General features: G+C 40.1%; 3 protein-coding genes across 3 annotated transcripts; all 3 read right to left on the bottom strand.

Annotated features, from left to right (window-relative positions):
• Positions 1 to 6163: 6163 nt before the first annotated feature.
• BDBG_04715 (NAD dependent epimerase/dehydratase) lies at positions 6164 to 9356 on the bottom strand. The gene is made up of 5 exons (XM_002624805.2): positions 8071 to 9356; positions 7836 to 7927; positions 7124 to 7709; positions 6804 to 7001; positions 6164 to 6674 (listed from the first exon to the last, which is right to left on the bottom strand). The coding sequence occupies exons 1-5, from the start codon at positions 8517 to 8519 to the stop codon at positions 6554 to 6556; spliced, it is 1446 nt and encodes a 481-aa protein (XP_002624851.1). The 5' UTR covers positions 8520 to 9356; the 3' UTR covers positions 6164 to 6553.
• A 712-nt stretch (positions 9357 to 10068) lies between these two features.
• BDBG_17173 (uncharacterized protein) lies at positions 10069 to 11589 on the bottom strand (the record flags this gene model as incomplete). The annotated part of the gene is made up of 3 exons (XM_031724955.1): positions 10069 to 10566; positions 10694 to 11289; positions 11355 to 11589. The coding sequence occupies 3 exons, from the start codon at positions 11587 to 11589 to the stop codon at positions 10069 to 10071; spliced, it is 1329 nt and encodes a 442-aa protein (XP_031578681.1).
• Positions 11590 to 11619: 30 nt separating this feature from the next.
• Positions 11620 to 13210, bottom strand: BDBG_17172 (uncharacterized protein; the record flags this gene model as incomplete). Its single annotated transcript, XM_031724954.1, has 2 exons — positions 11620 to 11638; positions 11757 to 13210. The coding sequence occupies 2 exons, from the start codon at positions 13208 to 13210 to the stop codon at positions 11620 to 11622; spliced, it is 1473 nt and encodes a 490-aa protein (XP_031578680.1).
• Positions 13211 to 13567: the final 357 nt, after the last annotated feature.

Here is a 13567-nt window from a genome sequence, read left to right as displayed (position 1 = left end):
TAAGATTACTTATAATACTATACATACTTCACTGATCAGAACATCTTCTGAATCTACACTGAATAAATTATGATATATAACAGCTCAAACTGATGAACTTCTTCAAGCACTTACTGAAGCAGTATATCAAGAAGTATTCTGATTCTTCTCAGAACTATGCATCAGAACTAACATCTCAGAATACTTAATTAATAATAATAACACTCTGTAATTCTGTGAATAACACTGAGTCTCTCACTCTGAACTCTTACATATCTGAATAAGATAAGAAATGCATAATTCTTATATGACTGATTATTCAGATTATAAATAACTGTGTTAAATAATCTCTCAAGAGTTCTACTAATCTGAGATATTAAACAGTATTAGACATTTTATCTGAAACTGTAATTATTATTCTTCTATTATCTTATGAAAGAACTGTAGAAAAGATGTACTGAAATTACTCAATATCTCTGATAGAATCTGATAAGATGTAGTAATTAACTTTGCTATTAATCTCTCTGAGAGTAAGAGTTATAAGAATATTCTAATTATTATTGACTGATTGAGTAAGAGTGTAATATTAAAGTCTTGTGATAAGATGAATACTGAATAAGTCACTGAAACCTTTCTACAGAGCTCATTCTATCAGATATATGACTTACTGAAATCAATAGTATCTGATTAAGACTGTTAATTTATAAGCACTTTCTGAACAAGAATCTGTCAAGTTCTCAAGATTATATACTATTTATCAACTGTTTATCACTCTGAGATTGATAATACATTAGAAGCAATAATTCAGACTGTAAAGAATTATCTTTCTAAGTTCTGTAATTATTTATAAAATGATTGATATAATCTTCTTCTATACACAGAGATTACTATCAATGATTAAAATGTCATTTTAATAGATATAAGCCTGTTCTTTCTTATATATAAATATTATATAAAAGTGTTGAATTTTCTAGAGATTACACAGTTCACACTGAACTTCTGCAGTCTGATTCAGATTGCTGATAATATAGTAATGAAGCTTAGAGATATCTATAATTAAGCAGAAGCTTTTATAATAAGTACTAAACAGAATTAAGAAGATTGAACTAATATTCACTAAGATTCTGCTAAGTAATATGAGATAGAAGATCTGATGTGATTGAATCTTAAGAATATATAAATCATATACTTATCTCATACACTGAATTATCATTATATTAAATATAAAGTGATAAAAGTTCTAGACAGTTATAATTATCATCTTAATACATTATCAGAGATTTATAATATCTTTTATACAAGCTTGCTTTATCACACTGTCACTGATCTGTTTTCTTCTCAACTGACTTCTGATTAACAGTTATCAGAAATTGTAGAAGAAGATAATGAACTTAAGTGAGAGATTAAAGATATTCTCAATAAGAGACTCTACAGCTATGACTAATAATATCTTGTAAAATGAGTTAGCTATAATTATCTGATCTGAACTCTGAGCTTTATATTATCTGAAACAGCAGCTCTTAATTAATAAGAACTACACACAATCTCATCTCTGATAGAAGAGAGATAATGTGACAGACTGCATCTGATCAATTATATAGACTATTTCATTACACTTCATAGATCTCACTGAAAGCTTCAATTCTCAGTTATCAATTCTTCGCTAAAAAATCTATGAAATTCCTGTTCTTCCACCCCGAAGCTTTATTATATATGTGTATAAATATTCACTTTAATTACTGATTCTCATACTTTCTCTTTCTTTTCTTCTTTAACATTTTTCACTTTGTTAAATAAGATCTATAAATATCATACTGATCTATTCAGTATAGGCCTCTTATATCAATCAGTTTATTTACAAAGATAAGTATTAGTTAGATAAAAACAAGCATTAGATGATTAATTACATTAATATAATTAATTATCTAATACTCATTTTCACCTAACACTTGTCTTTGTAAATCAAATTATAATCAACTTTAAATGTTAATATCTTAATAAATATTCATTATTTTAATTTTTTAATTTGTAATCTATAAATATTAAGACTTATAGTATAATATAATTCAAAATTATTATAATATAGTTAAAATTAATTAAAATATAGATTCAATTAGAAAATAAAATACAGTAAAATAAAATATATAATATTTTATTATAAATTAAGAAATATGTATTATATATTATTAAAAATAATAATTCTTATATAAATATATTATAATTTAATAAATATTAAATTATTTTATATAAGGATTCTATATTTTAATTTTTAAGAATTTTTTAATTTTTTTATTATAATTTTCTTTATAAATTACAAGTAAAATATTGAAAATTCTTAAAATTTTAAATTTTGAAAAATAATTTATTAAATATAAATATATTTAAATGATTTGATATAATAATTTATTTAAATTACAATTTTAAAGTATAAATAATACACAGTTATTACAAAAATAATATTTTAAAATATAAAATTTTATATAAAAATTTAAATAAATCAATAATAAATAAGAATTTCAAGATAAAATTTTATATTTTATTAAAAATATATATAATCTATACGATATTTAATTTTTATATGAAAATAATTTATATTTATAAATATATTTATAAATATGAACTGTGTATTTTATTTTAAAATAGTATTTTAAAAAGCTTAATAAATTAATAATTATATTTTATTTTCTTATAGAAATTTAATATAATATAATATATATCTACAAATTATTATTCTGTTTTTTAGAATAGTTTTAAATAAATATTCATTAATATATGAATATTTGAAGTTGATTGTAATTGATTTACAAAGGCAAGTATTAGATGAAAACAAGTATTAGATAGTTAATTACATTAACTCTTCTTTTAATAACTAGTTACAATTACACTAGAAACTTATCATCTTCTCACTTAAAAAGTCTCTCAGTGTTAACACAATTCTCTGCTCTTGCAGCAACTTAAAAGTACCTTCTACTCTCTGTTATCATGACTAGACTAGCCACTAAAATCATGAATTTCACATTTGATCTTATTTAGTCTGGTTTCATACATTTCTTAGCATGAATCTCACTGAAACTAATCATTAAAAAAACATGCAAAGTGACTATATATTAAATCTCAAAATGAAATCATAACTTAGAAAAAATAAGAAAGTGATCTTATTTGATTTTATTTAGTCTCATTCTTGATATAAAGTTACTATTTTTAGACATTTTAAGGTTTTTTTTAGCCTATTTTTAATTTTTTAAAAAGTAACACTTTTTGATAATACTTAAATGAGATTTAAAGTCATTTAAAGCAATAAAAATAATTTAAATTGAGAAGTGAAAATCATGATCTCATTTGAAAAATATAATAAGAGTAGACAGTAAGTCTCACTGAAATAGTATGAGACTACTATATAATCTTAAAACTGTGTAATGAGATCAGTTAAATTGATAATAAAACTATTAAATATTCTGATTCTGGTTTCAGACACAGTTACACAGTCATTCTAATCATGACCTGTTATTAAAATCAAGATGTATTACTTATATTCATTACTATCTACTTTAACTGACTATTAATAGAAAAGTGACCTTAAGAGGTTAGAAAATGATCTTAAGAATTCATCTGCAGAAGTTCACATCTCAGTGACCTTTATAAACAAATTTAATTGAAGAATAGAAAAACTGAATAAAATCACTCATATTTCTTTTCAATAAGTAATAATTTTAGAGAGAAGATATGTGACTTTTCTCTTACTATACTATATCATGAAACTAACTTAAAGCTAAGACTTCTCAGAGTCTGTTAATCTCTCTGTAAGTATATCTCTCTTCAAATAGTGATATTTCTGAAACAGTGATATGTTTCCTCTCTTCTCACTATCCTATGAAACTAACTCAGAGTTAAGTTATCACAGAATTCAACTGCATCTCTGCTAGCTAGACATTAAAAACAGAAATAATTATAAGAATCTGAAGATCTGCTCTGTCTTCTTACTAAGTAATCACAGATAACTCTTGCAACTGCTGCTGTTAAGAGCTCTGCTATTAAAGTCATATCTGATTAAGAGTTACTAAACTATATCTATAAGAACAATATTAATTTAATTAACTATTAAATTCTGTAAGAACATTGACTTAAATTATATTTCAGATAGAATAATATAAATTCTCTGCTTATAAGAAAGATATTATCTTCTTTTCACTGTAAATAATCAGAATCTGACTCTGTTTTCACACTGAGTGTTCAAAAATCAAGGAATGAAAAGAGTACTTTGTACAGAAATTCATATTATTAAACTATACTTGAATTAAAAGACAGCTTTATGAAAAAGTCACATGTTGAAATTACAGATGAAAGTAGTACTCTTATTAAATCTTTACTTAATACAGTCTTAACTGTCTCTGAGAATTTATTATTTTAAGATAACTTATTCAACACAATCTATGAGAAGATTCAATGTGAGAATAAAGTCAGAGTAATTCAGAATATTGAGCTATTGATTATCTCATCTGCAGATACTCTAGCTACATATAAGATTACTTATCTGAAGTGTTTGAATGAAGATGTTAATAATAACTGAAATAAGAGTATTTCTTTCTATGAACTCTGTTCACAATCTGATTACTCTGTGAGATTCAAGTAATCTGCATTTATAGATGATTAACTTGAGAAGCTCAAGCCTTTTATAGATGACTGAGAGTGTACTTCATTTTATATGATAATAGATACTATGCATTTTTCATTTCTAATATGTGAGATAAAATGTGATGAGATGGTACTTGATATTGCAGATTAACAGAATGCTCACAGTATAACTCTTACAGTTAGAGATATTATTGAGTTATTCAAACTAATGAAGCAAGAAAAAGAGATCAACTGAGAGATACTTATCTTCTCAGTCTTATATAATCACATAGTAGTGAGGATCTACAGTTACTATGCAGTTCTTGAAGAAGAGAAGACAAATTTTTACTGTCACTTAATTCACAAGTTTGATTTTACTGCTCTGAATGATAAAGAGAAATGAACAATATACAGATTCATGAGAAATGTCTATAATATATGAATGCTAACTCATTTTAAAAGAATATGCTCTGTAATTGATCAGATACTCTCTGATGTGGATTTTGACATTTCACAGTCAGGTCAATACTCTCAATAATCCAACTTCAAATCAGTGCTCGCAGGTGAGGATGATGACAGCCCACCAAGCCAGCCAAGTCAGTGCCATATTGCCTCGGCAGGTGTAACACCAACTACCTCCTTAGAACAAACACAAATATTCAAAAGGCCAAGAAAGAAGCAGTAACTTTCATCTTCACATAAAAGGTTTCTAGGAAAAAACTGTATCAGGAAAGTACTTGCTGAAAGCAAGGGAAATTCCCGCATGATTGGCACATGGCGCTGGTTGACATGTCAAGGAGGTGAACAATTTCAGGCCTTAATACAGGCGCTTAATCCATCGCACATGATAGCTAAGACTTTGCAGCTCAAAAAAGAGTGACCATTTATTGCATTATCTCAGTGCAGCTACATATTTGCCTTCTTTGCTCAATGAGACTTCTGCAGCGGGGTTAAATTGCTCCGGCCTGCACTTTAAAAAATAGGTATCATAAGCATTACACAGCCCCTGCAGCATACATCACTTGCAGTGTATGCCAATCATGTATAGTACATGTAAAAAGGTAAATCTTGTCTCCTTCTTCTAAGATGGAGGGCGCCCCTATATATATATATAAGTACATGCTTGTTTGTTTATCATGGTTGACTTTACAGAAGGAAGGAGTGGAAGCCCCAGGAAGGAAGGGGCAGAAGCCCTGGGAAGTAGCAGGTGGATGTGCTTCCAGATAGAGGAATAAGGATGGAGTGGAAGAAGGGAGGAGCGGAAGCCCTGAGGAGTAGCAAGGGTGGACGCCACAGTCCCCTGTCCGAAAAGGAGCGGTCGCGGGGAATGAAAATGGGGTGGCAGGATGAGGTTGAAAGAAGGTGATAGAAACCACTAAATGCCGCGGGTGCTAAACCTAATAAGGAATGAGGGAGTGAGCGCTAGACCTTTTTCAGATGTGGGTTAATCCTGCTCCATTGCAGTCTGTAACAGATGTGTATAAGGTGTGAAGAAGGTGGGTCTACCACAACTGTGGCCACAACCCCGACCGATCACTGGTGCTATGGCATTCTGAAGTGGAAGATAGACAAGGGACTGCAAACTGGACTGATCACCAGCTGCAGTGGTGGGGGCGCAACTGTGGCCACAACCCAGACTGATCACCGGTGTTATGGTGTTCTGAAGCAGAAGATAGGCAAGGGACTGCAAACTGGACTGATCACCTGCAGGTTGCATCAGAAAACCGCGAGTTGTCTTGGATCGTGTTTAGGCAAGAATAAAAATCGGGGAGTTTTCGTTACCCTACATTCATCACCAATACAGCTCGGGGAAAAAATAACATGAATCATCATGAACGCCTGAAAACGGAAGGAGTCAAAAAAGAAAATTGACACGAAATCGCCGGGACAAAAGAAGAGTTGATGAGGAAAATACTAAAAAGGAGACAAATATCCAGAAAAGGCAGCTGGCCGGCAGGCATGTCTACGCGGTCGAAGGCAATGGCGGCAGCATTTTCATCTGCACGAATTCCTCGAGAACATTGCGTAGCGACGCGAAACTGTCAGCGGTGCCATGCCAACCCAGCTTACGAGATTTGTCCATGCTGTGGGATGTGCCAATTAGTGCTTGCTCCATGACTCCGTACGAATATAGCGTTGGACAAACAGGGAGAGCTACGAGGTGGAAGGGAAAATCAACCAAGATAACTCAGATGTGACATATCCAAACTCACCTGAAGTGCACGGGGGTTCCTCCCAAAATAGCGGTATCCGTGAAGCCGAAGATACGGTTTCGATCAGCCGGTGTGGCGAATGGGTTGTGGACGAGGCCATGTTTCTGTGTGAGCTCTTGCCATGCTGTGTGGACCTGTGGGTCGTACGCCCATGCGGCAATGCTGTAGGTGAATTCGATCTTTTCGGGAGGTCCAAATCTGGATTTGAAGTCCAGCACTCATTATTTAGCCCCTTTCTTGGTTCACTAACGCATTTATGTGGCCAAATAAACGCGGGGGGGGATGACAAGTAGATTAGGAGATTAAAATGGACCACTTACCCTCGAGGAGGAGGATCAAATGGTAGAGTGAGGCTCTGATACTCAGCATTTGGATCTGGAACTTTACATTCAATCCCATACATCTTTGCAAGCGCGGTCCAGAGAGCGCCGGGAGTCACTGCGCTGCAGTCGCAGGCATTGAATGCCTCGTTGGGGGCAACTGGATTTAGCACAGCCCATTCCGCCATATAGCTATTCAACATAGCCGAAGACAGGTCTCTGATGACATCGAACGAAGCTATATTTCCAGGGAAGACCAATGGCTTGCCTAAATGTTCGTGGACGGCGGCAAAGACACCAAGACTGTAAGCCAGGTTCATGGCTGCGTCTTTGGCGGCTCCGAGGATGAATGAAGGGCGGACGACGTTCCATTCCGTGCCTGTTTCCTCGCAGTACTGGAAGAGCAAATCTTCTTGGTCATAGTAGAAATTTGGTTCGATTGTAACGCGAGGATCTGATTCTACTTGAGGAGATTTCGCGGTGCCGAGGTGTGCACCGTAGCTTTTGGCACCTGTTTGGAGCATGAAGCGCTTGGGAGTGATTGAAGCAAGTTTAAGAGCCTGGATGAAGTTGGAGAGCAAAGCACCTAATATATTTGAATTTGAATCAGCTGCCTCTGGGAACTTCACAAGAACGGGAAATTTCCTGGGGGGGGGGGGGGGGGGGTAATGTATAGATAGCAAAAGATCCACTCAAGTCGGCGCATCATTACCATTTACATTGCACATCTCCTGTGCATCTGACCAAATCGACCCCTCAGTCTTCGGAGGAACCTGGATATACGAGTAGAAGAAGACATAGTCACTGAAACATGAAAGCGTTAGCCAATACTCAATCAACGAAAGCCCTGTCCCCCGTTTCTCCAGCAAAACCCCCCAAGAGTTACGAAGAAGACTTATGAGGGAGAAGATAAGCAAGTAGAGCAAAGGAGAAATAAATCAACTAACGCCTTAACTCCCTTCTCCACCATAGCCTTGGCCAAATCTCCCGGCGAGCTCTTCAAGAAGTCCAGCTCGAGATGCGTCACATTCCCATATTTGCTCCCTCCAATAGCCGCACGACGGGACATGGTGTATATCTTTGCCCAGCGCTCGGGGGTTTCTGCCAGCACGCGCACCATGTGGCTACCTGATATGCCATTGGCTCCCGTTACAATCGCTGTCAGCCCCTTGCGCGAATCAGATTCCGGAATGACTGGCAGGCCGTGATAAATGCCCTTGGACTGGATGTGTGTGAACTGCGGGGGAGTTTGGGTTTGGGCTGCCATGGTTGTTGGCCGCTTAATATCCTTCTTATACTCCTGTTTCGTGGTAGGTTTCGTAGCAGTGAGATGAGAAAGTAGGGATCTGATGATGCCGCGCGCCGTTGGAGAGGAGTTTGATGTTGCGCCTACCATGGTGTTAAACGTTCCAAGGTGGTTTTATTATAGCCAGCAGCAGGTGAATGTGAGGACAATGAAATTTCGCGCGGTGAATGGGAACTGAGAATGAAGCTTGGCGACTTCTTTCTGCCCGTTCATTAAGGCCCCCCTTTTGGGGTAGGAAAGCTCTGCATCTGTAGGCTTTATATCAAAGAGCCCTGGTACCTCTACTAATTTAGGTATCAGGCATACAACTGGAACGTCGCAATAGGGTAATAGTGTACCGAGTAACCGCAAGAGGGTGCACCCGCAGTTTTTGAACGCCGTGTCCTCGTTCGTGCCCAGACTTCAACCGTGAGAAAGAAACAAAGAAGAGCAATTGACTTGGCTAGGAATGGGCTGTGGCCAAGCATGCTCGCTTCCAGAAAAGCCTGCTGGGAGACATAACTAGTTAATGAAATTATTGTCTGAATCAGGAAATCCAGGCTGACTGCCCGGATAAACAACAGCGCATCATCATCTCCGCTTCATGCAGACAAATGGGACGATGTCTCCTATTGGAGGGAAGAGAGCAAAAAAGACACAACAGAGACATTGCTCCTTTAGGTCTGAATGAAGCCTGACCCAAGCAATGTACGGAAACGGCAAGTTAATTAATTCCAAAGTTTGGCTACGAAGGGGTAAACTAACTGTTGTAGGAACGATGCTCTCGCCTTGAGGCCATGGTTGGCGTTTTCTAAAGAAGAATGCGCAGTCAATGAGATCCAACTTCTCATCCATCCTCCTGATTGAAAAACGAGGATGAGGTGCCGTCGCGGGGAATCCATGTGATGGAGCACATTGCACATCCTCAGGGCTTCCAAGGTTTCTTTGCCCAATTCCCCGGAAAAAAAAAAAAAAAAAAAAAAAAAGACGATAGGGTCATCGAGTGTCTCGAAATCAAACATGAGCCAAGTAGGCTTCCTCCCCTCCACATGAAAACGGACGTTAAATGGGGAAATGTGCATTACGCTGTATGTCCGAGATAGTTTCGGCGCTCTGGATAGCGCCGGTATGAAGCTTCAAGATGTGTTCCGCATGGACAACTTAACCCCAGTCAGCCATGGCGTTTTAGTTAGTTAACTAGTTACCCACGGCCTCTTGCGCTAAATAATAACTAGCCGTGACAAAGTAAAAACAAATAAAAGTATGTGGCTTAAAGCGAAGATGTTGAATGAAGATAATAATATTATATATCCTCATTTCTTGTAACTATTCGTTCTGCTTTCTGTCTTTCTTTATTTTGGCTTTGTGATGTTTGTTGTTTATTATTTGGTTGCTAGGCTATCGTGAAGTGGGCTGGGTGGGGTATATGTCGGTTGCGGTGATACCTATATATATATTTACAGATAAGGAGGGGAGATGAGATGGAGGTAGTGATAGAAAGAGGGGAGAGAGCATGGGAGCCAGTGAGTAGAGTGGTATGGAATGTTGTCCGGAGTAGATATGATTCCTTTTTTATTTTTATTTTTTTTCGTTTCCTTTTTTTCTTTTTGTTTTCTTCCTCCCCCTTTTTTTTTCCTCTTCCTTTTTCTTATGCGCCTTGTCACAGCGGCTGGCCGGTCTCGTCCAAGGGGAATGGAAAAAAAATGTCATCCCACATATTTCCCAACCCAGCAAGTTCATCTTGCTGGAACATGAGCTGCATATCTTGGGTTAGCATGAAGGCCTGCTGTGGATCCAGCTCTGGCTGTTGTGGATTTACCAGTCCCCCTGAGTCGGCGGTGACGAAGGCCTGGGTCGGGTGCTGCGGTAGATACTGCGATGATAAGGGTTGGTTAGGCACTGTGGTGGTGGGGAAAATGCCCATGCCTGGTGAGGGACCGAACGGGGTCCAATGTTCATTCGCAGGGATTGTGTTAGTGGCAATGTTGGAAGTGTTGGTTGTGGAAGGGTGGATCGGGAGAGTAGTGGTGTGCGTATCAGTGCGAACGTTCTGAGGGGAGAGGCTCGACTGGTGGTGGTGTGATTGTTGGGTCTCTGGACGACCCATGGCTGCATGATTTTGGAGGTGTAAAGGCGTTGATTCCGGGTTACAAGTAGCCTAATGGGAAGTGGATATATCAGCTCCCGAGATTCGTAAAAGAAAGCAGGCGAAGAAATCTTGATAGTTGCTTGAGGATTTGAATCTCGAGCGGGAAAAGCAAGGCACGTAAAACCTCAGTACTAACCTGCGCTTGTCCCGCGCTCTCCGACTCCGATGCGCGCGGCTCCGGTGCGATATACGTCCGAATATCCTTCGGCTGAAAAAAGCTCCACGGACCGCTACCAGTGCTCACTGGTTTCCCTTCTTTCCTCTTGAGAAACCACGTCTTTAATATTCCCAACATTAGCGAGAATCTAGATGGCACCCGTCCTGACATGCGCTCCCCCGAACCCTTCAAATGGGCAATGAGCTTGGTGAGGTAGTATTCAATCTTAAAGTCTGTAGGATTGAATACCTGGCCCAGTCGAGTGGCGGGGTACGATGCGGCGGTATATAGTTTGATGAGAGCGACGCAGGCGTATGATGTACGAACAAAGTGGATGGTGGGGCTAGATTGGATAGTCGTATAATCGAGGGAGGTAAACGTGTCTATTGCCTCATAGATGGAAGTGAGGCAGACAGTTAGAGCGTCAACGTGCGCGGGAGAGCCAAGGTTGACCGGATTGTCGGAGGTAAGACTATTTATAAAGGGCGGTTTGAAATCGTCGATGTTGTGGTCGGCGTGCATGCCGATTTCATGCATATAGATGTTGAGAACGAGCTCATAGTGGCGCATTAGGGCTATGTAATGTTTAGAAGTGAAAGATATGGAGGTAGCATGGGAGAACAAGGTTAAAAGAGCTTACGAGAGTAGCACTCGGGAGGCACCTCCTTTCGCCATTCTGCCAAACGCCTTTCGAACCCCTTTAACGCATATTGGTTTTTGGGATCCGTTATATCTACATTGGTAGCGGGGTCATCCATTGAAAACTGGAAAAGAATTTCTTCGCCAAGGTGCGCCAGCTTCACCCATTGAATGAGATTTCTATCAGATGGAAGCGCATCGGGCGACGTCTCGAGGATTTCGAGAGATTCGTCCATGTACGGGTGCCAACGCGTGAGGATGGGGCGTCAAAGTGACATTGCAACGCTGTCCTAGCATTTTAGCAAAAGTAAAATAAATAAAATAAATACCGGCATGGCACAACGGCTATGAAGGACGCGATACCATGACTAGATGAGTGCAGGGAAAGGGCCAAAAAACATACTTAACACACATAAAATAGCACCCGAGCCATGCCCTCCGAGTCTCCGGTGCATCGGGGTCTAGCATGACAACTTTCTTGCCCATGATTTCCCTCCACATGCCCATAGACTTCGATTTCGCCTTCGACTTGGTTCTCCTGTTCATACCTAGGTCCATCGCCATCGTCGCGGCGATGTGTATGAGCTGGAAGAACTTCATTTCCTCGTAATGGTCCGGAGGTGTATACCAGATCATCGAGAGCATAATGGCCTGCACCAACTCGAGAGACTTCGAACCCTTGACAATTACCTGGTCTGCAAAGAGGCGGAAGAGCTCGTTCAGCAGAGAAGTCTGCAGGTCCGCGTTGAATATGCCGATTGATATGGATAGGATAGCCAGAAGAAGGATGGGTTTCGTCCGACGAACTTCGGCCATGGTGGTTTCAGGGGGAAAGACGACGAAGGGAAGCAACGGTGCAATATCGTTCACATAGCGGTTGAAACACTTGAGAGCCATCTCCGTATCCACAACCCCTCGATCAATGACATCTGTATACTCATAATCGTAGCGAGCCTTGAGTGCTCTGTCAATGGTTGGCAATATCGGAGGCCAGTTATCTGGGGTATTCCCGTCGCCACCGTGATTTGACCCATCATAGAATGTCGACGTGCTCTCAGTCGTCGGACTATGGGGTCGAGCAGCCAGCGGAACAAGAATCCCAGCATTCCCGAACCTAGACTTAAACTCCCCACTAGCATACCTTTTATTCCCAGCTAGCCCTGCCATAGAGCCTCCAGTAGTCGCCCGTCTACTTTCACTTCCATGGTGCTGTACGCCCCCCATCCACCGGGCAGCAGGGAGATCCTCCGCCGCAGACCCAGATCGTAAAACAGGGCTCCCCACCCCTCCGCTCCCAGCAGCATTACTCCCATTCCTCGCTCTAGTGGCCTGCAAGCTTGCTGTCAGGGCATCGATCTTCCTCTCCAGCTCCGCAACACGACTATCAGCTTTCTTCTGCCTCTTTCGCGTCGGCACCGTCACGACACAGCGGCGATTGGCCTTCGCACAGCGCTTGCACGGGCCATCTGGGGTGTCAGGGTGCGGGTCGCAGCGCACCTTGAGCTGTCGACAGGCCTCGCAGGCGCGCGGGCGCTTCAAGTCAGCTAGGGGGTCATTGGGGTTGTTATTATGATTGTGAGCGTCTGTCACGACAGTGGATTCGGTATATGTACCGGCGCCGACTCCAATGCCGGTCCCGGCCCCGGTCCCGATTCTGTGGTCCTGGTCACGGTCCCGGGTACTATCGTCATCGTGGGGACCGCCGCCAAGGGTTGCGGAGTGTGGAGACTGCGGGTTCGGGCTGTCGTCGTAGTAGTAAGTAGTGTGAGTTTGTTGGATGCTCAGGTCGGAGGTGGGTGTGGATGAAGACTGCGAGGGCGCGGTGTGACGTCGGGGAGCTCGCGGATCGGCATCCATGGAATCAGGAGCTGTGGATGGAAACAGGATCCCCGTTTTCCCTCTTCTCGCTCGGTATTCTCAAAGCTTTCTTTTTTCCCTTGGGACGCGTTTTTGGGTGGCGCCACGCCGGAGGGGCTGTGGCCGCGCGTGAACGAGGCGATTCCCTTCTGTTGAGAAGCTCGTCATCGTCAGCAAATGTAATAAATACTTCCCCCCTCCCGCCTCCCCCTGGATTTTACTAGATTTTTTAGCTCTGGGGAAACCCTTTTCCCCGGTGCTTGTGGCACAGAAACGTACGATGCGTGGGTTAGGCAACTCCCGATAGCGTGCACGGCCAACGGTGCTTTCGGCGGCCGGTCTGACACAGCTGGGAAG

The sequence above is a fragment of the Blastomyces gilchristii genome (genome assembly GCF_000003855.2).
Source record: "Blastomyces gilchristii SLH14081 genomic scaffold supercont1.9, whole genome shotgun sequence".
NCBI classification, from domain to species: domain Eukaryota; kingdom Fungi; phylum Ascomycota; class Eurotiomycetes; order Onygenales; family Ajellomycetaceae; genus Blastomyces; species Blastomyces gilchristii.
Note: the sequence above shows the minus strand (reverse complement) of the source record. Positions and strands in the feature narration are given on the sequence as shown.